Source organism: Athene cunicularia (genome assembly GCF_003259725.1).
Source record: "Athene cunicularia isolate RWA chromosome 14 unlocalized genomic scaffold, athCun1 chr14_part1, whole genome shotgun sequence".
Taxonomy (NCBI): domain Eukaryota; kingdom Metazoa; phylum Chordata; class Aves; order Strigiformes; family Strigidae; genus Athene; species Athene cunicularia.
Genome location: NW_020799118.1, coordinates 13,003,233 through 13,030,739, shown reverse-complemented (window position 1 = coordinate 13,030,739; position 27,507 = coordinate 13,003,233). Strand labels below are relative to the sequence as shown.

The following is a 27,507-nucleotide window of genomic DNA, read 5'->3' as shown; positions in this document are numbered from 1 at the left end:
ACCAAGTCTTTCAACAATTACAGGGTACAATCGATTGACAGCAAAACACAAAGAGACAGGACTGCTACCAGCGTGTACAACACTGGCTCTTCCCTATTTATAATCCCGAGCCCCCAGACAAAATTCCGTCTTTATAAAATCCGTGTTCACTTGTGTCCTAACTCACAATACAGGGAGGAGATTACCTGGAAGGCGGACGACAGCCAACTCTAAAAAGGCAGAAGTTTTTACCATGAGAGGTTGTCTAAATCACGTTGCTTCTCCGAAACGTAGATTGCAGGCAGCTGCAGAAGTCTTGCCAAAGCCATCGCACCAGCAGGCCCAAACTATTTTCTCACAGTTTGATGAAAACGAGCGGAAGAGCAGAGTTGCACCACTCAGCCCAGCACAAACAAGAGGTAACAGCAATGTACGCATTCAGCAAAAATACTTTGGCAACACCGGTGCGGATGAGGGCAAGCCTCTAGATAATACTTTATCCAGAGAGGCCTTTTCCTCCGCAAAAGCAAGCAAATACCACCTCACCTCCCAGAAGAGGAAGAGGAAACCCCAGACAGGGGAAGAGCAGCTTGCCCAAGGTCAGAGGAAGGCGCAGCCACAGACGGATCTCTCTCACAACAGACGTTATCAGCTCAGACTCCCTCCAGCACCCCCTCGGTGTGCAACACCCTGCAGTATTCAGCTCCTTTTTAAGATTATAGTCATCACAGAAGTTTCCACTTTGCACCCTTCCTAAATCTTTCCTGTAGCAAGCAGCTCTGTTTTAAAATGTGCAATTCCAAGAGGCTGGGGTAAAACAGTGAAGTACTGACCACACAGAGACCAACCTGAGGAACGATAAACACACCTGCACAGAACAGCCCCCCCTGCACAGGAGCAGAAAGCATCCTTCTGTAAAAACGAGGTGCAAGAAGCAACAAGTATCCAGGCTGCCACCCCAGGCAAAGGAGGTTTTCCTGTTTTCCTTACCGGCCCAAACACAGAAGCCAAATAAATCAAAGACTTGATGGGTGGTGGCCTCGCTCTGCAGGGAAACCGGAGTGTTACTGAGGCAGTGGGTTTGCACAAGACCCACTGTCAGCTCTGTACTACACATTTCAAACCAGAAGATGCTTCCCCCGGCCATGGCTGCCTTTCCGACAGTCAGGTCTCCAGCACCACTGCTGTTTCTGCATTAAGAAAGTAATTATTTGATTAACGATCAGTCTGACTGGCAGCAAACCGTAACTACAGGAAACCTGAGGGGCTCTGGAGAGGTAGCTCTTGAAATAGACTGCTAATGAAGTACCCGCCAATTTAAACCATCCAGAATTAGAAGCTGAAATCACTTCCCAGCTGGAGGCAGGCTCGCTGCTACCCGCTCTGCAAGGCCACTCCATTGATGGGACAGAGCCAAGGCTGCGGGAAGGGCAAGACTGAACTACTGCAGAAGTGGGAAGTGAGGACTCCCAAAGTCCCTTGTGTCACAGTTCCCCAACCCTCATTCCATGCAGGACGGCGTTCATTCACACCTTCCCCGGACATCTGTCCTGACATAAACAGGGAAGCCTCCACCGAGAAAGTACTTAATCATCCCTTCAGTGTTGTTTGAAGGGCAAGGGGTTTAAAGAAGCAATTCAGTCACCTGCAACACAACAAGTCTTCATTTTTATTGAGTTAGTAAGGTCTCAACTGATTCCAATTTAAGTGATCTATAAGAAACCCTCCTTTCTCATAGTAAGAGCAGGCCTGCCCCAAGAAAGTGATGAACGCATCGAAAAAATCACATTGACAATGTACAAGAAGCATTACTCTCAATAACGGTTAGATTTCTCCTAGCACCTAGGACTTTTATAGCATAAACCTTAAATCAGCTCAACCAATCCATCAACTTTCTTGAAAACTAAATCAAGCGTGGCAGCAACAGTTTTTTTTTGAATGGGATTATAAACACTACGCAGAGTCTTGAAAAAGCAACACGGCTGGAATATAAGCAATACAATTTTAATTCTGACCAGTCACCTACAAACCCCTTGTCTTTCCACTGTTCTGATGGCATTATTAAATATCACATTTGTGACATCGCTTGGGAAAAATGACACAAAGATACAGACATTATGATACAATAGTACAAATGATAAATTATTTATACAGTAAATAATGTCAATAGTCAGCACAAATTCATAAAAAGCAGCCGGCTCCCAGTATTATGAAAACAGTTTGGTAAATATTTAAATTGTAACACTTGTAAAGGAAGCGAGTCTTGTGAGATTCTGCTGTGAAAAATAAACCATATATTTCTCCACAATTTGTGCAATATTAATACATACAGTACACATTAGAAACTGTAACAGCAAAAGGGAAGATGAATAACAATAGTTGTCTTAGCTACAGGACTTCAAAAAGACTGTAAACACCACAACCCACCATGGTTTTCCTTCCCTGTCCCCTCAATGTAGTTTAGTTTCTATATAGTATAAAACTGAATAAATAACTGAGCTTATTTTGGGTTTAAAATTATGCCAAGATTTTTTTTTATTTTTTTTTTTACAAAATATTTAACACTTTATCTTTGGTCAATTTGACCAGTAAGGCTATTTTGGGATACTAACATTTTAAAAATCAAAAGCACTTTTAATATTTGCAAGTGAGAAAAGAAGGGGAAGAGGGAAATGCATTTGGAGAAATATGCCAGAGCAGATGTGATCGGATACACACACGTCCTCCATGCAAAAAGAAGTGGGAGGGCGAGGAGGGAGGAAGAATTATTCTGGAGAGCAGTTAAATTATCGCAAAAAGAGATTTACCCTTCTGGGCACAACTGAAGCTTCACCTGGCCAAGACAGCCACCGCCGCTCAGCGTCCCAGCGGCAGGTCCCCATGCCTGCGCGGCACGCGGGCACATCTCCAGCCGAGGAACCGAGCAGATTTACCAAACCAGCCGCTTATCCCCTCAAACTCAGTTCCTGCCACAACCCCCGTGTCAGGCCGGGCATGGCGGCACCTTAGCCTAATGCTTTACAGCACCACAGTCAGGGCTGACAGCTCTTCAGAGTGCCTTGTCGTGGTTTGCTGTGCGATATATGTATATATATATATATATAATGTAAAAGTAATACAGCTCTTACAGAAGTGGCTTGGTAAAAGCAACAATTTGCCATTCAGCAGTTTCATTAAGCTAGGGCTCCCTACCAGACCAACAGCACATTTTTATCAATTCATGGTGACAGATCATGACTCTGAACTGTAGATGACTTCATAATTTTAAATACTTACTATCAACCCCATCTTGCCTCCAAAAACAGCTACCTAGCGTTTAACGAGAGGATGCGGTTAGAACTTTTTGGCTGATTAGACAATGCCCCATCTAACTGTTGCAAATGCATTCAGGCGACAGACTAAGGGAAAAACATCAAGTGATCTCAATTCCACTGTTGATAAAATTAAACTGGAAAAATAATGACGGATAAATCTTGCCACAGATCAATTGGAAAGCACTTTTCCCCCCCCCTATCTGCAAGAATCACACCCTTCCTGGTCTACACTTTTCAATAACTTCAACAACAACAAAAAGTATTTTTCCTTACTCTGAAAGGCAACATGAATGGTTTTTTGTTTTGTTTTCTTAAAGACATACTGGGTGTGGACAGTAATTCTCTTTCCTCCTATATAAAAACAAAAGCAGATGAATATTCTGAATCCTACTTGCAAATTCAACAGTATTCAAGAGGATAGAACAATCTGCATAGAAACATCCACACACTTAGCATTCCGTATACTAATAGAGCTACACTGACCTACACAGCTAAAATCTGTGATTGTACCCTAGATTTGATAGTCTTTCAGCCTCCCCTACCCACCAGAAGATACAATCCAGTCCCTTTCACGTTAGCCAGCCCCTCCTTCCTGCAGCACAGGACCCTAGACTGGCACAGTCTCACACAGCATCGTTACACCAGAACGCACAACTCTGGCTATTTCTTTCAGCTTGTTTTGTTTTTTCCCCCCCCATCTTTCTAATTAGGGAAAGGCCACCAAGATGCATCAGTTCATTCACAGAGATGCCCTCAAGGCAGTAGCAAGCACTGGGACATCCCTTCCCACGTGCTCCGCAGACGTTTGCGTTGCTCGTGAAAGCAGAGCTCAGAAACGTTGCCATCTTTGAGAAGGCCAGGTTTCCACCAGAAACACTGGCTGAAACCTGAGCATGGTTTAGTGCTGATGAGTCCAGACATGCAAGTTAAAATGTATAGTTCAGCTTACAATTAATAGCTGTAAATGGAACCGGTTATTAATATGGAGTGCACCTTTCATTAAGAAACATTAGTCAATAAAATTAATGAGTCGTGTTTGTACATTAGAATTTTTAACATCTCAATAACTATTACAAGAAAAAAAGAGCCTCTCTTCTGATCTTCACAAAGGCTAAACGTCTGTCCATTTTGGTAATTAGGAAACGGGAACAAATCAAGGGAAAGGCGACTTTAGTGTTTTTTCTTTTTAATGTAGTCTTAAATCATGTTATGCTCAAATTCAATTCATCTAAAAATAATTAGTCACGAGAATTTGTTTTGATTTGCATTACGAATACTTCATTTAAAAGTAAATATTTTAGTGTTAATCTTCCCTTTTAAACTCTCTTTACAGAAACAAAGAGCTAAAACCATAAATAAGAGGGCATTAAAACCATAAAAATGACATTTGCCAATATCTTAATTTTTCAGCCAGACTTGATAAATCTATCAAAACCAGACAGTTAAATAAGAACCACATTATAAAAATTAGCAAAAAAAGGACTATTAGGTAACTCTGCAAACTCAAATATGAAACTGTACTAAACAAAATATGTGCAAAAGTATACAAGAGTAACTGCATATAGCAAGGTTAAGCCTGAATTAGTTTTAAAGCTTGCCCCGGTGAAACTGAATTCAAAGTTGTCCCACTGTATTTCTTTTTTTTTCTTTCAACTCACATTGTAAGTCAAATAAAAACAAAATACATATGATAACTTCCAAACGAAGCTGGTACTGGACAAGCACAGAGCAGGACACTCACTCAGCACGAGTGCAGCATGCCACTCACAGAGAGTTCCTCAGGAGTCCTTAGAGAGTAGTGTACAAATTCAACACCGCATACAACAGCACACGTTATACTTGACAACTTGAGAATGTTCTTGGGTTTTTTTGTCTGTTTTTGTTTGTCTTTTTTTTTTTTCCTTTTGAGACAAGCTTGCTTTCTCGGTCAAACCTTTGATACGAAAGCAGTGCGATTTTGCGTTGCAATGTTTAATGCATAAAAACCAGCCACCTGGGCCCTCCGAATCGTTCTCTTCTAAGAGTAAGGACTATGGGTGAACCAACAGTCTAGAACTGTGTATAGTTATGTGCAAAACATTCACTAGCACTCTGAATCTCAGGTCTATCATATGGGCATAGGAAGTGACAGATGCAGGTAAATAGTAATTTCAGGATCCAGCACATCATCTGACATCTACAAAATAGCCAACGGAGTTTAAAATGGCAGGTTCTCCCTAGAAAGTGTATTGAAATGATTAACAAAGTAACAAAATGGGCAGAATCTAACTTTGGTGAAAAGTCTGAACATTTCACATAATGCTCAACAAGCCAAAGTAAGGTACCATCTGTAGCAAAGACTAGATTTAGATTAACTGGTAAGTAGAGACAACTCTTCAAAGATCATAACTGTAAACTGCAAATCTACTTCCAAGTCTCTTACACACCGTTCAGTCCACACAGGCCACGTTCATTTTGCTGTAAAGACTTCAGCCTGGAAACACTATGAAAAGAAAAGTTCCTTTAATTGGGTCTTTATAGGAGAAAAGGGTTAGTTGTATTTGTAGACTGGGATGCTGACGGCGGGATTCCTGTACTGTGAAGAGGTTGGGTCATTGATCCTGCAATGCTCACGTTCAGCCCCTGGCCCATCCGTGTTATAGAGGCTACAGTGCCCATAGCTGGTATCGGTGCCATTCCCACAGGCACTGGGGCCATGGAAGACAGAGGTATTGGCTCCATGCTTATCGGGGGCACAGCACTGAAGGAAGGGCTGGTTCCCATCACAGGACTCGCTCTCATCTGATTTAGAGTGAGCGGCTGAGGCTGATTCACTTGGAAGGGGTTGATTGGAGTTGGTGCTGTAGCGGCACCTAGTTTTGAGAAAAGAAGCAGGGAGAGGGAAAGAGATCATACCTCCGTAAGCACGAGGTTTTGGAGAGTGTCTTTTCTGGTAACGAATGCACCTTCTGTGCATCCTCACACGCTCCCAACCCCAAAATTGAGAAGGCGACGTGGACACCATTGCGCAAAATGGGGCTGCACTGGTGCACAAGTACAGTCTGTTTCCTTGAACCTACCAATGCCACAAAACATCCCTTTGCTAACCAACAGTTTCCACTTCTGAGGGCAGTCACTGGACAGACAAGTTCTAAATCTGGTTACCTGAAACATGCCTAACCACGACATCCAGATCTCCATTATTTATTTTTTTTTTTTAATTCTACTTGAAATTTGCATTACAGAAAAGAACTGCAGACTCTTTGTACTCTTCTACTGCAATCTCGCTACTGCAGATTTGTGCATTTGCTTCAAGATCTCATCCAGTCAACTCCATTTAGAAGCTGTACGTTTCTGGCACTGAGTTTTGACAAGAATTCATAAAGTAAACAAGTTGTTTCCGAATTACAGCGGTGCTAGAAAAAAAGCAGAGACTAACTTTCCCAGCGTTTGAGGTTCTCTGGACTGCTGCCAAGACTACAAATTCCTTTTACCATATATGTATAGCGTTATTTGGATGGCCCAGTGACCCCTTAGCAACTTTTTGCAGTAAAGGTTAATGGCGGATACACAGACTTCCTCTTGCTAAACACTGCCAAGGCTGTTCAGAATTACCTTTTCCTACCCAAGGAGTTTAATAAACTTTTTTTTTTTAATTGGAAGAGTGAAGAAAATAAATACTGCAATAGCATTTTCAAGGATTTCACCATACTAGCATCATACACAAATTTCAGTGCACATGAACAGCTTTTAAGAAGTACATACAACTTCCACGTGTTCAGTGTCACCATCTAAGCCTGCTGGAAGTAAAGGCTCCCTTCTAACGGGGCTAGTTTACAGGAGAATGGCAACACCCTGTTTTTCTCAACATACACTGAGAGGGTGTTTTGATCAAAGCTGGTTTATCATGCTAGCCTAAAGACAGCCCAACCAGCAACCCACTAAATTATACTGCAGAGTTTGCTATCTGGAACCTCAGGCTGCATTCAGAGATGCTACTGTGCCTGCTGTAGCCCAAGAAAAAGGGCAATTCGCACCTGCTTCCATGAGAACCTACTCCCTGTTACCTTCCCGAGGGACACTCTAGTGGCACACATTCACATCTTACCTGTTCTGACAATCAATCACATTTAGCTCAGTCATTTTTCAGAATTCAAAACCTTCTTCTAACACAGATCATTTTGAGAGAGCAAGAGCTAAAGCGGAAGAGAACTTGCTTGAACAAAGTTGAAACAGCCAATCAGCTGCAGACGCAAGAGTAGAAACTCTGCGCTGTCAGGGTCGGGCAGTATGCCTTGAAACCACGATGCCTCCCCTTCCTGCTCTCAGTCATGATCTGTTGGCTGAAGTACTCAAAAACAAGCCCAAACCAGCTTACATTAAATCAAATAGCACTGAGTTATGCAGAGTTTTCCTATAGGAAGGGAAAATTCAAATAGAGAACTGAAGGAACGCGCAGAAACAGACCTGGTGCCAAGAATGGATTCAGTGAAGTAACAGGTTGCGGTGGCTTGGACACCAGTGAATCCAGGTTCACCAAAGCAGCATTGGGGCCCAAAAAAGACTCAGGGGTTTTCCGAGCTGCACTTTGTTTGCCTGATGTCATGCTTGAGTGCTGGGAATCAAAGAGATCAGGACTTGTGGTACCGCTATGCTGAGATGGCAAAGTGGAACCCGATTCAGCTGAAACAACACAAAGAGAAAAACAAAACTTATCTCACTGATCTACACAGTCAAGCAAAGAAACCCTGAAGTCTCCAACAGCAGAAATGTTTTTAAAATCTAATGTTTGCATTAGTCAGATTAAAATGTTTCAGTAAGTTACACCCTTATAGCATGCAAGCAGATAAACGTTCTTTAGAAGAGTATGAAGAAGCTGCAGTTAGAGTTGCAGTGCTCTACTGAAGGCGCTCCCTGATTTGCCCTGATGAATATTCTCACAGCTATGCTGCTACAGATGGGACTAAGAGTCTCCAGGGAAAAGATTTTCAAAAGCCTTGGCTTCTGCCCTTGCACTACACCACTGCTGCACCTTTCCTAGCTAGATTCCACCCAGGTTTTCTCTTTTGTGTTAAAGCAGCCTAGCCCAGATTTCAATTAGTCACCATTCTTTCAGGCAGAGCCATCCTGAAAGTTCACAGTATCAAAGCACTTATATGTTAAGGTCAGGCATTTTTATTATATAGTGACTAATAACCAAATAAAAGAATACATTAAAGCATTCATAGAAGTGTATTTTCTCCTCATCTTACTATTGTTACATACTAGAATTTATACATCTGAGAAATTCAGACAGCATTGTTCTGTTTGACACTCTGAGCATAAGCCAGACTCCAAACACGTTGGGTACTGCAAATTTAAAAGTCAAACAAATTTCTGGGTCAATGCAGCAAAAGGTTACAGAGTGAAATTCTATGGCTTACAACACAAAAGGCCCATTCCCCGTAAGTTCATGCACAGGCCAAAAGGTTAACAACAAGCTTTTACTGCTGCATTATCACCAGCTTTAATCTCTTCCTCTATGAAAGCCAATTTTATTTATTCTTTTAGAATAAAATTTAAGAAGAGAGACATTTGTTGCTGAGACTATCACCCAAACTGTCCATGTGCTAGGAATTTCATTCATACCTGGCTTTTTGGAAGTTCGAAGTGTGTCAAATTCAGAAAAATCATCTTTAACTGTACCATTCAAATTACTGAAGAGGTCAAAAGATGTACTTCCTGTTCAAAACAACAAGACAGCCCTGTCATTAACAGATCTTCAGTTGCATCACACACCTGATCCTTCTGAAAGCAATTTCTAACCCACTCCTGTTACCAAGAAGCCACTCTGTCAGGTTCCAGGGCGGCAGTTCAGATCAACTTGAGTGCTCCTACTCTGTACCCAGGACAAGGGAGAAGGGTAACATCAGAGAACTGTTCTGTCTTACAGTGTCAACCAATGCGATTTTAAATCACAGTGTAAGGCACACCTTAGCACGCCAGGGTTTTATTGAGTGTCTGCACTAGAGAGATGTACAGGCAGGCATATATTGCTGCGGAAGAAGAGAACAGTAACAAATTTACAGCCTAAACTATAAAGTGTGTTAATCAGCCTTCAAGTAAAACACACTTCTGAATACAGTTCCAAAGACAAATGTAGCATTGCTACAGCTTAAGTGATAATTTAAAATTACACTTCCAAAGTTAAAAGGAGGAGGAAGGCAATAGAAAAGGTTATCTATGCCATGTAGAGATTGTAAAAGCCCTGTTAGGTAAAGCACCAGAACTTGCCCATAGTTTGCAACCAATGAAAACAGAACATTTTCAAAATGTGGACACACCCTTACCTCGAAATGGAGGAAGAAAAACCACACCTAAATGAACAGCAGTCACACTCCTGAAAAGCTTTAAAGTGTTCTGGTTTGTTGGGGTTTTTTTTATATATTAGTTCAAATGTTTTTCTGATTTAGTTTTTACCTTCAACACATTTCAAGCAAATGAAGGTACAGACTTAGCTCCATAAAGAGCACAAAAAGACAAAACCCCAAGACAACAAGTAAAGACTGCGTATAACAACAACACTTCCGATCAAGAACAAAATCCCACCAGAGTTAAAGAATCATTCTCATGATCCAGTTATTCCCCTTTGCCCAGTGAAAAGCTGATTAGACAACTTTTTGCAGTACTCTGAGATTCCTTTGTCTATTATGCGCTGAGATGAATGACCAGCAGAAAATGCATTTAGGATGCATTTAGCCACAGTGCCAACACTAAAATACCAGGTATTAAGATTCATCAAGGTTGCATTAGTTAGAGAGCATGAACAGACAATTAAATCAGCACCTTCTGCATCTTGCTAACACAAGGGCTTAGGGACAGCTTTCACACCCTCAGTCTGAAGTAACAAACCTTCATTTGCACCTCTAAAAGTCTCCTCAGAGCACGGAGCTGCTCAACCTGTCAATCTACATCTGCAGAGACATTTATCTGCATAGTTACTTAACATGATGAAAAGTAAAATTATAGTATCATTCATTCCCAGAAATTAAGTCCTTATTAATTAAGGATAAAATCAATTAAAAAACCCAACAGCAGCAGCAGTCCTAAGTGCTCAGCATGCATCCACCCATACCAATAAAAGAACATAGAAAGGACAGAGCATGAAGTAGCAACACAAATTCAGAGCTCGAAGTCAGAATAATTACATCTGAAGTTCTTTTTGCTGCTAGCTATTACAACTCCATTTATTTTACAGACCAGTTCTGCAAATTGTTCAGTCCATAGCTTCTTTTAACCAATCAATGCAAGAAAATAATTTGGAATTTCACTTTCATTACTGAAACAATATGGATATGGGATGAGACTGTTTCTCACCAGAAGTAGAGAGAGGTTTGTTTGCAGGCGCTGGTCCCCAAGGATCCACAGAAGATTTTGCTGCAGTAGAGGATGGCTGAGCAGGAGCCCAAGGATCAACATTTTTGGGCAGAGACTGAGCTGTGGATCCTGCTGGTGCTGCCCAAGGGTCAACGGAAGCAGCTGGTTTGGCACCTGCAAAAAGAGCCAGCAGGAACACAAGTCAGTACAGTTTCACTTTGGAAAGCTTTCCTTGGAGATTGATCTTTCTTATGAGCCACTACCACCCATTAATACTAAACATAAATAGGTGAAGCAGTATTCAACATTAGGAATACTGGTAAGTCTCAGCATCTGTCATATATACTGGAACAACAAGCACAAGTAAATTCTGTGCAAGACAAAGGAATAAAACAAATCTCCCATTTGAAACTGAATTAAAAAAAAAAAAAATCTGCAGTTCCAACAAGAAAATAAACTTGCTTTTGCTACAGACATTGCCACCACAACAGACAGTATGTAACTGAAGATGACCTAGATCACAGGGTATATTTATGTACCCCCAGGAAAGGTTTCTAAAAACCTTTAATGTAAAAGGTATGAAATACACAATACTAAGACTTGGACAAATAAAAGAAATCTGTTAAGATTCAAAGGAAATAGTTTTCAAACTCCTTTACCCATACTGATATTTTATAAAAATATAGTGTTTCCCTGAACTAGCTGTGCTTTTTTCATTCCCATTGGTAAGCACTCCTCCTGATACAAATCTAAGCTGTCCACTGATACCCCTTCCTATACTCTTTTTTTTAAAACAAATGCTGTATGTTCAGGATTCACATTTTTATTAGAAGATGCTGACAACTCTTCATTCCTACAAATTCAGATTACCAAACTGCTTCAGACTGTGCACAAGGTTAGGGCCTTCTAGTGTAAAGTGACAAATTAAGACAGTAAAGGGAGAAAGAAAGAGAAAGGAACTTGCCTCACTATATACAATTTCCTGCCAGTTTTTTGTTATTCCTCCCCAATGAACTAATTTATTGCTTCTCAGCTTAGATGACCTCCTCTTCCTTCTACCATTAAATGACACTATTTTAGCCTGTCAAACCCCAGGGCCACTGAAGCAAATCACACAGTCTGTGTTGAAAGGACTCGCTCTCGCTTTGCTCCTATCCCTGCTGCCCCTCCCTGGCCATCCAAGTGCAGGAATGGCCACCCAGTACTTTAAATGCACATCCTGGACAACTTTATGGGCATCAGATACCTTCAAGTCAGTACATACAAACACATTTCCTCTTCCCAATGAAGCTTCTCAACCCATCGTGGTTTAATTACTACATAAGAACAACTGTATAAGCCAAGAGCAGGACAGAATTATCCACGCGGTACACAGCTATTATCTTTAACTACCACGTGGGTTAAGTTACAACTGAACACTGTTTTATTTTTTAAAACTACATACAAACTCCCTTGGTATCACAAGATTCTTGACAGCCAATTCAGTGCTACACACAGCTGCACAAATCACAATTTGTAACTTTGGTCTTTGTTTCATCCACAGGCAGCATAGTCTTGCTACAGTTTCAGACCAGAAAATGCTAAAATTCTCCAAGAAAATACAACTATTCCCACACCGGTACTTACATTTCCTTTATCTACCCTTAGTGCTGAGTTACGAGCAATGCCACGCAAGAAATGCTAATGACAGCACTTCCCATCAGCGGAAGCTTTCAAAAACATCTTTTCTTTCATAAAGAGAGCACACAAAATTAGAGCACTTGGGAAGATACCTTCCCATAGCTTCCATTAGCTCTACTGAAATGCCAAAGCACATGCAGGATTTTAAAAATACAGCTTAACGAGTCACTTTTTTATTAGCAGTCAAATTAATAAATCTTAGATCTTCAAGACAATCCTTGGGAGCCAAGTAACCAGCAAGCTGGAACAAGGGTTTTTTCTATGGCATTAATAAAGTTGGGAGCCACTGAGAGGAAATGATACAGCTGCAGATGATGCAAGGAAAATCTTGTCAGGGGATATATCAAGCATGAGATCTAAGAAGGTGGATTTTGTTTCGGTTTTTAACCATGGAAAAACACATTGAACAGTCTTAGAGCCCAGAATTTGGGACTTTTTCTGACCTCATGCCTGCAGTTTATCACCAAAAAGGAAACAGATTACACTTAGAACAATGAACTGGAGCCCAGGAGCTATGTAGCTTTATGCCACCATGAGGAAAGAAAAAAAAAAAATTCATTTTTAAACTTCAAAATTTTCATCAGGAATCTAGATGGTGGTGTACGGAATGCTAATGCAAATATCTCTGAAGCACTCTGTAGCAGAGCTTGTAGAACCACCAGCCTGAAGCAAAACTAACAGAACTAAACTGTTACTCTTCAGAAAAAAGCTTCTATTTGCACAGAAATCCCCTGACCCTCAAAAAAGAAAAAAAAATCCAAAGCCAACAAAAAGTAGACCCAGCTCCAATCCACAGATGTAGCAAGTTTAACACGTACTGTGAGGAACCATCAACTTTCTTATGCAAAGGAGTAACTCCTTGGACAAACTTTGGCTAACCTAGAAAACAGCACACTTACACAGGCAGCAAAACACACACACAAAAGCAAACATGCAAAAAAAGTGGGCTTAGTTGCTCTTCAAGATGTGAAGCACTGAAACCTTCACTTCAGAAACAGATTCCATGAATTTAGCATCAAAAGCATATGAAACAGTGAATATTTAAAATAGTAACCTCAATTGTTTTGTTAGTACAAAAATTTCCATTTAAACACTTCAAATCATTTGGTTTTGATGGTATACGCATCACATTTCACTGTGAGCAATTAAAGACATGGTAATTCAGATCTATGGCCTTCCTAACCATAGCACCCTGCCTAAGTCCTGTATTAAATACTGGCAAAAGACTAAACCCATGCCACTGGACACAACTAGCAAAGCATGAGCATCCCCCCAGTCTGAGACAAGTTGTTTTTGCCGTACAAAGATGACAGAAGTTTCACTCCTCTTTACTTAAGATTCAAAATGCACACACAAAAACACAGCTGCTTAAAAAGCAGGAACAGAGTGCAACTTCCATTTGTTTCTGCTTGGAAATGAGTTAGGGGACTATTAGTTCTAGAGGAAACAATCAAAATGGACTAATATACTGTTGTTATCAAGCATGATAGTGTACACTGAGAAATTCTGAAAAGCTCAACATTAAAAAGCTTTTAAATAAACATTCCTTCAGGCAGTTTATTCTTACCAAATGATTGCCATGGGTCAGAGGCAGTAGCTGCAACTGTGGATCCTCCCCAGGGATCAGTTTGGTTTGCAGCAGCAGGAGGTCCCCAAGGCTCCGTTTTCTGCGGGGCCGGTGCCGACGAGGGCAGGGCATCCATTAGGTCCAACAAAGTGGTATGCTGAGGGCAGGAATAATCTGAGCTTTAATCAAGAGCATTACCAGTCTGAATACAAACCCATGAGAGTGAAGAAGCAATTTTATTATTTTTTTTCCTTTTACACACCTGCATTGACTAGTAGAGTTTGAAATTTAACCCACATGGAAGAAGCTTTAAGCTATACAACAAAGCAATCCCAAAAGCATAAAAGAGCTCAGTATTAAGCTATTTTGTGTTACTGTATTTCAGCTTTTGGCAGCATAACCAGGAATTTCTTAGTCGAAGGCACTACCTCCTTCTTTTTGGGAATTTTAATTGTGTCTCTGCGACTCTCCTCCAGAGCCATCTGTAATCTCAGATCATCTCCGCGTCTGAGGCGCTCCTCCTGCAAAGGAAATCAACACTGTTGATATAGACCATTAGCCTAGACTGTGCTGCTCGCTCCCTCCAGGTATCTAGCCCCCTTGGCGGGACACTGCCCGGGAGGCCTGGGCAGTACTCCCTGCCACCCTAGGAGTGATGCGCACCACAGGCACGCGCAGTGGGATTGCCAGGATTATTTGCTGTAACTTGTACATAACACAAGTGGGGAAAAAAAAAAAAAAATTTCTTGTGATTCTTGCCTCAAACAAAGGTCAGGAGCAGCCCTGACCCTGTAACACCAGCATAACAGCATGATCACAACAACATCCATTTTGCTGACTGACATTTACCCTCGTGTTGGTTTACTCCTAATGGGAAAGCTATAAATGAAACGTCCTTTCCGAAATTCAGTTACAACGTTTGAAACATCACAGAACTTAAAGACAAAGTAAACATCCCATCTCTAAATTGTCATAATGTTTTTGAGCATTCAAATCACCACTGAAGGATGTAGTGATTTAAACTTAAGTTTTTCTGGCTTTTGTCAGCTTCCCTCCACACCTGATACATCTGTTATAAAGAACAGTAAGTGAATTAATCTAGCCAACTCCATGTATATTTTGTAGGTTTTTAACATCTGTAAACTAACATGTTTGTGGTACATTCAACTACTTTAAATATCTTTGCTTGCATCATAACTTTCAGAAGTTGACTAATTCCCCAGCTGGTATTTCCCTTGTGATTTTTTTTAAGCTATTTCAACCAATAGATTCTTATTTTTATTTTCTTTAATTTTATTGCCCAATAATGACAAAGTTTACTGGGTGACAGTCTCCCTTTCTAAGCACAGAGATATTAATGCTTAACAGTAAGCTTAGCAGTTAAGCTAAACTTACAGGAAGCCCCTCAAATATTAGAGGCACTCAGCACAGCTGACTTAAATTTTCACTCATAGATGAGATTCAACAACTTTGTTATATATTAACATGCAGCAAACTTTATCCATAATTACAGCATTTACTCCAAATTCAGAATGAACCTCCTAAGAATTAACACAGTAACATAACCCATATGATAGATAAGGAGTCAAGTTATTTTAAACCGGGTTCTTTACATATTCTAGTACTTTGTGTCAGGTCACCCTTCTACTCCAGGCAATCTTACCAAATGAACAGATCGTTCAAAATTTCATTGTAATCAGAATTCACTGGCATTTCTTATGCTGGCCCCATTAATGAAGGTTTTCAGGACTAGTCATGTTTTCAGTTCTTCCTATCTGAAAACATCTTCAGTAATGTGATGATTAACATCCTCCCACACAAAGTCTTCTTGCAAAGTGACTGTCATCTTCTACTAGTCTCAACAGCTCGGAGGCTGAAGTTACTTTAAAAAGAGATTTAAAAAATAAATAAAAAAGAGCAACATCTTCTAAAATGGCATTTCTCTCCCCCTATTTCACCTGGAGCAAAGCCAAGCTGCCATTGAACAAAACAACCCGGACTGTAGTCTCAGCTATCAAACCATGGACACTTTGGAAAACCTACACGGGAACTGACCTGCTCCGCCACTTCTCGGCTCATCGCCAGTGCGAGCTGCAGCTGGAGCTCCTCTTCTCCACTTGTCTGAGGCCGGGCCTGCTCGAGCTCCGAGGAAACTCGAGGGGACGTAGCTGTTGGAGACAAAAACGAGCAAATTTAACACACCAAACAACAAGATGTAACAGGCTTGATGATTTCTCTGACCAGCCCAGCCCACTTTCTCACACAGCCATTCTCAAAGTGGCCCAGCACAGCGACAGGCCCCTGGGTGCCACAAGCCACCAATTTGCCAATAAAGCTCATACCAAGGCTGAGGTTAACAAGACAGAACAATTAAGCAGGGAGAACTCTGTAGAACAGTTCAATTGCTTTAAAGGAAAAACGGTCCTGGAAAACAAAGAATTTTTGTGTTAGTGGGGTTGTAATACCAAGAAGTATCACTAATGAATGCTGGATACATTGTCTCAGCATATCAGAGCTTTGGGGGGCAGGACACTAACTTATAAAACTATAGAATTAATTGTTCAAGAAAACATTTGTTGGTATTTCTTACATCTTCCAAAGTCAGTAAGGATTTGCTGGGAGTTGGCCAGTATCAGGATAAAATTGGATACCACCCACTTTTCTGTAAAATAATACAGTCTTAATGGGACAGATAAAGAACTATTCTTAACTGCTAAGCAGGCTCAGACACAAACAAGCCAGCTATTCATACTCAAAATTTACAAAAATACTGTCTCATTCTCTGTAACAAAAAAAAAAAAAAAAAAAAAAAAAAAAAAAAGGTTGTTTGGTTTTTGTTGTTGGTTTGTCTTTCTTTGGATGAAGACTTCTATTAGCTAACAACTAGCTGGTAATCTTCCCCCTCCTCCTTGAAATTCAGAATGCAGAATTTCTCAACACACAAATGTTCTTTTACTGATGTTTTCACTACAGTAGCATGCAGAAATTCCCATCCAATGGGACAACACTAGTTGGTTTATCACTATACAGTAATTCAACAATTTTTGTGCTCACTCTCACATAATTCTCTAGCATCCAAATCATTTAGACAGAAATACTATCTTACCTTGGCAAGAAAGTTTGTATTTAATAGTTGGAATAGTAATTAGCTTGGCACAATATATATTGACATTTAATAAAGATGAAGCTTATTTTTAAACTAGCATATCGAGCTCAAAGAAATCAAGTTCCTTCTTAATAAGTCAGCTGGGCATGTAAAGACTAGATTGCCAAAATGTAACTTTAAAAATCACTTTTTCAGTCACTACTTTAATTCTCAAAATACTTCCCAGTCTTGTCTCCCTCCAAGTTTTAGGCCAAAATGACATTACAAAATAAAAAGTGCAGCCTTCTCTCTCATTCAGCAGGCCAGAAGGAAGGTGACTCTCCATAAACAAGGAATGACCTTTCCTTTCCACTGTACACCCAATGTGCCATCCCACTCCAGTCCTAAAGGGACAAATTAATTTATCACACAGAACAATTCTTTCACGTTGTGCTGATCTCAAAGCTTTCAAGCCAACCAGACACTCTCCTTGCTTCACATAAAGCTGTTACTCATGCCTCAATTCTATTACTTTTGCAAACTTTCTCATATAAACATCTAAATTTAGCCTGCTGCACAAGTACTTTCTGCTCCAACAGTCACAGAGTAGCTCTCTGATATATTATATGGACTATTACAGACCTAAAGTAGGAATAAACAGGACATCAGACAACATGATGTCTGAGAGCATGGAAAATGCAACCTTAACATGTTTGTAAAATTTAGTGTTCTTAAATATAAAAATAAAGAGAATTAAAAAGAAAACAGCATAAAACTCAACAGGAGGTTACCAAAAGGGTGTCCATGACAGAAAAACTGAGATCTTTCCCTGATTTGTCAGTCAAAAGGAGTAAAATTAACCTGTGTGGACTCAGCAAAGCATTTTATGATAATAGATATGATGTTACTGTTAAACAGAGGGTAGTGTAAGAACTGAGAAAGGAAAGAACCAGTTGAAAAAGAGATTACATCATACTGCCTACCACCAAGGAAGTTTACTAACAGTTTCTCAAGAACTGGCTTTAAGAACAATCTCAAGAAAAATTATGCAATTAAAATTATGCAAAGATAATGGCTGAGAAGAATTGTCAAATTAGAGGGAGAAACAGGAATATTTAAAAAACCCAGATGACCGAGAAAGGAAATGGGCTGATACAGAGAAAGAAAAATAATTTCTCTGACGACCACCTTCTGCTAATTGGGGGCATCAACTTCAAGTGACAGAGATGTAGAGAACTTTTAATACTAAAACTCCCAGCCACTCACCTAATGCAGATTTTACTAACATTAGCACTCCTGTGTCAAAGCACTAGTCAGAATTCATCTAACAAACCAAATGCAATTCTAGTCATTCAAATTCAAGATGATTTCAAAACAGAATGGATGTGGAGACCTAACTACCCTTCTGAGCTGAGAGAATATTTTATGTGTTCATCTTTGCAAAAAGAAGATCGAGCAGTTTATGGTTGCTAAATACATCAGGCTTGCAAATACCATGGAGTGACAAAAACTATTTAAAATAAAGGGGCAAGAACTAATAGTATAAACTGAACATGAATAAATTTGAGATACAAAAAGAAAGAAGTGGCTTTCCAGCAGGAATCACAGGAGAGATTCATACTGGTTTAGAACCAGAGCTGTATAAGCATAGAAATGGGACACCAACATAGTCACCTGAGAACAGATGGCAACTGGACTATGATCAGGCAGGTACCTTCTGGTCTTACACTTCTTTAACTGCAATTGTGAGGAAGAATGTGATTTGCTGCAGTTTTTGCATAGAAGTTTTTCCATCTCTGCTGACAAAACTACCTTCCATAATAACCAAGAAGCTGATAGTAGAATTTTAAGATGACGTAAAATGAGTTAACTTTTGTTAATCCTCCTTCCATTTCCACATGAAGGACAACTTACTGAAAGTGCTCCCCAGTTTCAGTTTTTAACAGCACACAGCATTTTTGCACTAAAAAGCTGCAAGAAGCAGGAATTGCACCCTACTCATGGTGGGTCCTTGCCTCCCAGCCGTGCACAGCATCAGCAGGCTTGCTTTGGCAGAGAGCTACATGACCTCACAGCTCCCAACAGAGACCAGCATTCAGCAGCTCCGGGATCTGAACACAGATAATAAGGGGTCTCACAGATATAGCTTATTTCTTTTCACTTTTAGGCTTTTCAGCAATTCATTCTACTTGGTTTTATTAACTCTAAAAGGCAAGTTAGAGCTCCTTTAACAAAAAAAAAAAAAAAAAAAGGAAAAAATTATCAATTTAAAATTCTTCCTTAGGCCTCACATTAAAAAACATTAATAAAAATGTTATTTTACATTTAGACTTCTGCAGTGGTTATAAACCCATGTACATTAAATAGCTGTCAGCATATTTGTTGAAAAAGGATCAACAGCAATTCAAAACACTGTTCTTGGTAGTAATCTGACATGTTTTATCCAGCAACTTCACTCCTAAATTCCCACAGCATTATCACTGCCCTTCTATGTTGGCCTCATCCTGCACTAAGGTTTAGTTGCAAGGATCTAGCATAAAGGTTATTGCCTTAGTAACAGTATCACTGCCACACAAAGAATCTCTTATCCCACAGCACATGACAGTTAACTCAGATGTTTATGTAAGATGGGACTCAATAGATCAATTCTGACCTGCTAAGCCCTGCTTTGTTGCTGCTTTGAGAATTTGGAGATCCCGGCCCCCCGATGCTGCTCCGAAGGAACTGCGTGGGTATCTGCTGCTGCAGGGAGCCATGCCATGGGGCTGTTTTCTCAACCAGACTCTAGCTGCAGTGTAAGGAAATAATTTCCAACCTCAGTTAATCGCTAAAGCAGGATTCTGCTCCACCATCTGTCTCTAGTACGGGCTGTGACGTCTTTCATACGTATCTACTGATAATTTACTATATTTTGGCTATCTTAAAAACCATCTATAGGTTTGTTTAAGTTAGTGAGTTAAAGTGTACAGAGTTAGAAAGCAGAGGCATTATCCACATTAATGATAAAAAAATCAGGCCCAGCATAAAAATCAGAATGGGTATTTTAATTTAGAAGCCTGTGCTCATTTTTTTGGGTTGGTTTGTTTGTTGGGGTGTTTTTAATGTCACTCGCGAGTGTCACACTCACAGAGTGCCATGGAAAATAAGCCAGAGTTTTATAGTTTGCAAGTGGCATTCTTAGGAACAGAATTCAGTTCTTAAGTCACATTTGTTCAGAAAGTTAAGCTGCTTCCTCACTCAATCAGTATACCTACAAAGGTAGACAAAACCAAGGCTGACTTGAAAAATTAGGATAATATCAAGGTAAGAACTTAGAAACTGATAGCAATAAAGATGAGATACTTTCAAAAAGACAATCTAACCTCTCAAATCATGAAAGGGCATGTGCAAACTGCTTAATCTAGAAAGAAAATTGTGTAATCCACCTTTCCATAGGGAATTAAGAGATCTTTCAAATACAAGAGAACTAATAGCACCTATTAATGTGACAAGGTGGAGCTGATCAGTCTTACTGCATGATTTCTAATTGCACTGAAGCAGACAGAGCGCTTTTGAAAATTAATACTGAACAAATGCTTAAGGCTTGTCACAAAAGAGCATTTTTTTCTCTCTGGTGATCCCTACACTCATCCTAATAGACATAAATAATTTACTGCAACTACAGAAACCTGGTTACACCAATGGCATCTCTCGCCTTTACTTAGAGCACTAGAAAAATAAAAGTATGATGGGAGGATTAAATCAAGTTGTCAAATGCCATCTGACAGATAACACAGGAGTCTACCACATTCCTTCAACACCTCAAACTACAGAAATTATCCACGCAGCTCATCTAGATTCACTGCTGGATGATATGCCATATATTCCTTAAGATAGAAGGCCAGAGATGTATTCCAACCTGCAAAGATGCAGAACGAATTATAAAAAAAAAAACCTTGAAAAACAGGAGCATTCTGAATTTCTTGTGGTGTCAAACCCAAATCAGTAATTCCTCTGAATTATTTGCTCCTCCAAGCAAAAGGGGAGACAAAGCTGAAATACATGAGCGAACACAAACTTGCTGACGCTTCACAAGACTGTTTTTAAGTAAGCCAACTTAATGTGAATAATCACTGGAAATATTAAAACTCAGCTAAAGGAAATTTGCTCCCAAAAATCTTTACAGGTAAGATTAACAGACTTGGCACTTCACAAGATCCATAAAAGCCCTTTTCAGTCCATCTCAACAATCTTTTATCCAACAGGCTGCATGTATAATGGATCTGAGTTCTCAGCCAAGCAGCCTACCTCCAGGCAAAGTGCTCCTCTAAAATCAGGTCACACTGTGCACGTTGCGCTGTTCCCTACTCTGCTGCATTTGTGTAAATGAAATCAGGACATTAAAACACACACCAGTCTTGGCTCTGCCAACGCTTCTAAGCGCAAACCCAAACCCAAGGCAGCAGATGGCCGAAGGAAAGGACCTGTACAACCCAAAATAACACAGATAGGTCCGGGTTTAGGCCTAATAGCACTGGACCTCTAAAAAGAGGGGCTTCAGTAAACTTGGTTTTAAAACATGAAGGCAGTACAGGGAGAGGACCAGCACTTTCCAGGGATCCTTTGAAGTTGAAACTAATTCAAATACACTGTCTTCTGCAGGCAGGGATGCCAAGGAATTGGCTTTGTCAGTCACTTCCCTCCAGGTCGAGTATTTTTCCATCATTTTTCCAACTCCGGTAACCTGCAAGGAGCTGCAGCAGACCACACCGCTTCCTCAGCAGCCACAGCTCAACTGGGACAATCTGGGTAAGTCTGCTAGAGGCTACACAACTAACCCTCCTCCCAAGACAGCTGAGATAGAACAAGGTAACCCAAGTCCCTACACTCCTGCCCTGTCTCCTAAGGGCTTCTGCAGGCCCGAGGTGCTCGAGCAGGTACTCTGACCAGTCTGCCACACAGCAGTGACTGTGGGTTACACTTCAGCCACGCTGACAACTCCAGCGTAACAAGTAATATTCCTGTGTCAGCCCCTGCTGAAAGAATACTTTAAAAACATAGTTACTAGATGAAAGACTTCATCAAGACCAGTAAACTCTAACAAATGCACTCCCAAGCTTGAAACAGCATCATGGTTCAGATTTAAGAGGTCTATATTAAGAACACCCTATTTTCCCACGTGCAGCTGTAAATCCAGACTCCTATTTAAGCAGTCATTGGCAGCTGTAGACGAAACAAGGCTAGGAACAAGAGGATGAAGTTTTCAAAACTGGGTGACTAACGTCTAACATAAATGTAACATTTAGACAAAAAGCCAGATGAGGGGTGGGGAACTACTGCTCCCGAAGATTTAAAATATTGACCCTATATTCTTTTCTCTCTCCAATAGGTTTAGTTTCAGCACCATGCAAGAACATTCCCTTAATGTGAAATAAAACCTGACATGAGAGTTCATGGAACTCCATACAATTCAGGCATTTTCCAAAATAAACAAACACTTTTAGGTATTTTGTCATGGAATATTGAATAGCTTGTAATCTGAACATTAATTGCCCCTGGCTTAAAGCTGGAAGATAGCCAATTGTCCTCAGTATGTCAGAAACGTACTTGACAAGATGGAGGTTGGGAGGAGCTTTATTTTTGCTTTTAGCTTTACAGTATCTCTCCTGGCTTCCATTTACAGATTATGAGATTAGATAGCAAAAACATACTAATACTTTTACAAATGTTTGCATCAACAGTCAGGAATATTCACATGCCATAATGTACTCCCTAGAATGATACAAGCTCTACAGCACAGACATCTTCGGGGCCAAAAAAGTCATTAAGGCAAAGCTTTGAGGAAAAGGATGTTATTAAGAACTTTCATGCTTCACCATTTCACTTCCCACAGTTTCTGAAGGACTGTTAAAGATGAGATGAAAATATCTTCATGGAAATGGGGAAAACATCCTTATTTGCCATTGTGTTGTGCCTGCAGCAGTGAGGGATGATGGTACATCAGTCAAGAGATCCTTTTCCATCTTGAATTCTCTCAAACTATACAGGCTATCAATTACTTCTTTTATTTTGTCATAAAGGATAAACTTGGGACATAAAGACCAGCAACTCTACAACAAAAACCTTGCTGGCTCAGCGTCAAATAGAAAACCCAGTTCTTACAAACACTGTCAGATACAAGCCTACACAGATGCTTAAGAAGCTAGAGAAGTGCAGTAGTTTGAGCATTGCAGTGTTTACAGCCAGTGCTGTACAGTGCAGCTAATTCAACATTCTGAAGAAACAGAATAAAAAAGGGTCCATTGACTTTTCCAATATTGCACTTTCAGTATTTGACAGAAGGGGGAAGAGATCCCTCACGCACAATCCAGACACATTATCCACTGGAAGTTACTTGTTCCCCTAGTGATCTGTGCTGGAGAAACTATTATATTAAGCTCTTTCAGCCAGCTCAGCCTTCTTTTCTTCTGCAAAGAAGTATCAAAACTGAGGAGATTTTATAGCCAAATACCATCTTTTCAAGTAAGAGGAATGCATTCTCAAAATCTTCAATCCCCACCCATCGCATCTAGCGAGGAGCAAAAGTAAAATGCACTAATACCAAAACACTGAGAGGTAAAACATTTCATTTAGCTATGTTGGTAAAAAGGCTGTTACACTCTCCCAAAATTTATTTATATTTGAATGTTAACAAGATGCTAAGTATTTAGCAAAGAGGGTGGATATACATTTTTAATAAGCAAATCTCATGCTATAGTTTGCAAATCTAAATGCCTCTGATCTCCTCTTCAAAGGCTCAGAGGAATGAAAGACAATTCTACCAGAATATACAGTACAGCAACAGCATCTTAAAACTGTTATGAGAAGAGTATTTCCCAGGAGCTAAGTATAACTTAATTCCTTTTACATATTTTACGGAATCCATATTTTCAGAACAAAAGAAGGGTATCGTTATAGAATAAAAGAAAACATGATGGGTACAATCCCTTTCACTTTAAATAATGAAAAGCATATTTTCTATTAAATTTAGAAAGCACAAGAATAACCATACATTTATGTAACAGATTAAACGTCTGGATTTTGATGAAACTCCTTCCTCATTTCCTAGGATAAAGGACAAACCTCTACACAAAGTTTTCCATTATCGGAAGCACTTAGCACAGCTGTTTGGTAAGGTGCTCGTTTGCTTTGCTATACTCAATTAAACCATACAAGAAACATATTAAAACTTCAAAAGATAGAGATCAGAAAAACTAACAACCATCTGTATTTTTGCTGATAGATAATTAAGTCCAGGAGAGTCTACAACAGAGGAAGAACCTAAAGGAAAAAAAAAAAAAAAAAAAAAAGCCTGAGATTTCTAAAGCTTCTTAGGTACATCCTTAGTGGGGAGGAAAAAAAAAAGATTAAGAAATCATTACCTCAAAAGCAATCCTGCAAATAGAGCTACACAACAAAGTCATACACAGACGAATCAGAGTATCAGAGTAAATCAACACTTTGTATGGAAAGAATAAACAGACTCTCTTCTTGACATCTGGTCCCCCATCAAAATTCTTAAAAGTGTCCAAGGAACAACAATTCAGAAACACACCCTGCATTGCTCAACCCTTGCTGCGAGGAATAGAAGCCTCTGGTAGCATTTTACATGACAAACAATAGTTACATACACTAATTAAAGTTAAGAGCTGGTGAAGAAATAACCCTGTGGAACAAACCGAAGGTGTGCTCAGCATACCTTAGTGACTATTATTTCAGTCAATCAGCGTCAGTTGAAAACAACAATATTTCAAGCTATCTCCTAAATTAAGAATTCTTGTTGTAGTTGACAGAGATCTACAGACCTTAAAAGAAAAACTGTTATTGTTGTGATAGCAATATACAGATTGTTCTGTAAAAATTCACACTGAATCAATGCTCAAGTATGGTTATTAAGAGAAAAACTATGATGCTTGTTATTCCACTGCTAATTAAGAGACAAGACAAAAATTCTCATACCTGGAAACCTTAATGCACTTTTTGAACCCTGCATCCTAAAAATGTTTCCTTTCAAAAAAAAAAAAAAAATTTCCTGCTCTGCTCCATAGCTTTAAATGGACAGAGATGTCCTTCATCCTAGCTTGTTTTGTCCTGCTACCTCCTACTGCCTTCCACAGAAAATGTCTGTACATGTCAGGGGTACTGACAACATTCATGTATTTATGATTTGAAAAGCGCGTTGGGACACAGGACATGACAAACTTAAGATTCTTAAAACTGGTGCTCAATCGATTCATCACACTGGCTCAGTTACAGTCCTCCACACACTATACACATTCATTTAAAGAAAAGATTTTCCTTCAGAATTAGACCACAACCACTGACATTCCAGCCAAAGCAGCTTTCATCAGATCATTACTTATAGTAAGAAGGATTTAGTGCCAAATCAGGCCTCTCCCTAACATGACAGGGAGTTCCCCAAGCAGTGGTATAAAGAATCCATTCTTCCCACACCATTGTATTATTTTTTAAAGAATGAAATAAAGTATTTAGTACTGATACTTGCATAACAAATGCTGATAGTATAAATATTTAAACATAGACATATTCAAAGCATTACTACTCTAAGAACTGCTGAGCAAGTAATAAAGGAAATGAAATACTAATACTCTTCCCAAAGTGAAATAGCAGCAACATAAAGTAAGTAGCAAAATGATGCAGGAAATACTCTGCATTTCTAATTTTTTCCTGAATTATACTTAACAAAAAGAACTCAACACAACAAATTTTTAAGTACTACTTTTAAAACTAGAAACAAAAAAAACCCACCCACATTCACAATCTCCCTACTGAGGTTGGGGGCCCTATCACATCAAACACTGGAACGTGTTCACAAAAGCAGCTTGACAATGCTACCTTTGGGAATCGACAGTAAACAACTGCTTTTTAAATTGATTTACGTCAGTGCACACATCCTCTCCAAAACAAGCATTTAACCAGCCATTCGAAGAGACACTAGTATGTTGGAGCAGGCCTACAAAGACGCAGCCGTCACAGTCAGAGAATTAATCCTCCTAGCAGGCACCATTTACTCCTGCATCTAACAGCAAATCAGAATACAAAATCTCTCAAAAGAAAGAGAACTTCTTTTATGTGTGTTTCCTTGTACTTACAGCCATGGTAAGATGCTGGGGATCCTCCAGACTTTCCATATTCTTGCTCAGAGTAGCTGGTGGATAGGTTTGGCTGACTGGAGCCTCGGCCAAAGGTGATCTGATTACTGCCTACTCCAGTGGCCACCTGAGCCATGCGTTCTTTGGTCTTCAGAGCTTGGGCCCTCTCTGTCTTGAGTCGCTCATCATCCTTCAGAAGAGACACCAGCTGCTTGGATTTCTCCCTCACATTGATGCCCTGGTCTTTACCGTCTCGATCAATATACTGAAAATCTTTCAATGTCTGGATAGCAAAAATATTCTCTTTACACTGCTGTGCCACTCTCTCAGAACCAGTTTTAATCAGGTAATCTAACAGAGTAAGGGCCTTGTATACGTGTCGCCAGTTCTTGCCATGGTCATTCAGTCGTTTCCAGATCATGCTCATAATTTCAGAAAAGGCCACAACATTGTAAGTCAGATCTGCTATTTCAGTCATTAATGAACTGGAGGGACCCCAGGGGTCATTTGAGGTCGCTTCTCGAACTTTTATTTCGGCCTCTGAATAATTGTTCACAATGTTCTTCATCTGCCGTCTAATAGACGAAGTCGTCATTTTTATTTCCCTTTTTAACAAGACAGATTCCAGAACACAAACAAAAAAGAGCTATATTTGCTCTTCTATGAATGTTTCTGAACTGCGAAGGCTCCGTATCAGTGGCTTATTTGCAACACGTTCCACTACAATCATTTCCTCTCTTCAAGAGAATGACACGAGAAAATGAAAATCATGACCTGAGTAAGGAAAGAAAACAAAGAACGTCAGTTGTGTCTTTAATTATTCCTTCATGGAAAGCAATCTACATAACTCTAGAAAAATTTCTCGAAAGTGTAACTCATGAATTTTGTCCCTGAATTTCTTCAGGGCATCGGACTTTGAAAACAACTTGCTCTTCTCACAAGCAATATTAAACATTGAAGATTAAAAACCTAAACTGCTGAACAAGGCAAAAGCAAGAAGATACCCATGTTGATGCAAATGCAAAATTTTAAAAACAAAACAGGAACAAAGTCCAAGAAACGACTTACAGATTTTGTTTCCAACAAGGTAAGACCTACCTAGAATTTTTAATTACAGAAGTTACAATGCTACCTTGCAGAGCTGAGATGAAACTACATTAGAAATTCCACACTTGGCAGATATTAGTTTCCCTCTTAAGAGCTGACAACTGCAGCCTGCTACCATTGATGTAGGAATCAGTGTACTGAGAGAATAAGCAAACTTCCTAAAAATCAACCAAGCTATTTCTGAAACCTCAGGTAAGTTTAAAGCACACCCGATTTCAGATCAGAGATCTTAAAACAGTGCTCTGCATTCTGTTGAGGCCTCAGGAAAAGAACTGAGCACCAGGGTGATGCACTCCAACTCAAGGTGAC

The 27,507-nt window shown here is 39.8% G+C and overlaps 1 protein-coding gene across 3 annotated transcripts; it reads right to left on the bottom strand.

Annotated features, from left to right (window-relative positions):
* Window positions 1-1,625: 1,625 nt before the first annotated feature.
* Window positions 1,626-26,885, bottom strand: EPN2 (epsin 2). Of its 3 annotated transcripts, XM_026858664.1 has the most exons (8): window positions 26,092-26,885; window positions 15,931-16,043; window positions 14,304-14,396; window positions 13,876-14,032; window positions 10,629-10,802; window positions 8,901-8,993; window positions 7,740-7,955; window positions 1,626-6,145 (listed from the first exon to the last, which is right to left on the bottom strand). In XM_026858664.1, exons 1-8 carry the CDS (start codon window positions 26,684-26,686, stop codon window positions 5,808-5,810), a joined length of 1,779 nt encoding a protein of 592 aa, XP_026714465.1. In that variant the 5' UTR covers window positions 26,687-26,885; the 3' UTR covers window positions 1,626-5,807. The 3 variants fall into 3 exon arrangements, with proteins under 3 accessions (XP_026714465.1, XP_026714466.1, XP_026714467.1); XM_026858665.1 differs by lacking the exon at window positions 8,901-8,993; XM_026858666.1 differs by lacking the exon at window positions 14,304-14,396.
* Window positions 26,886-27,507: the final 622 nt, after the last annotated feature.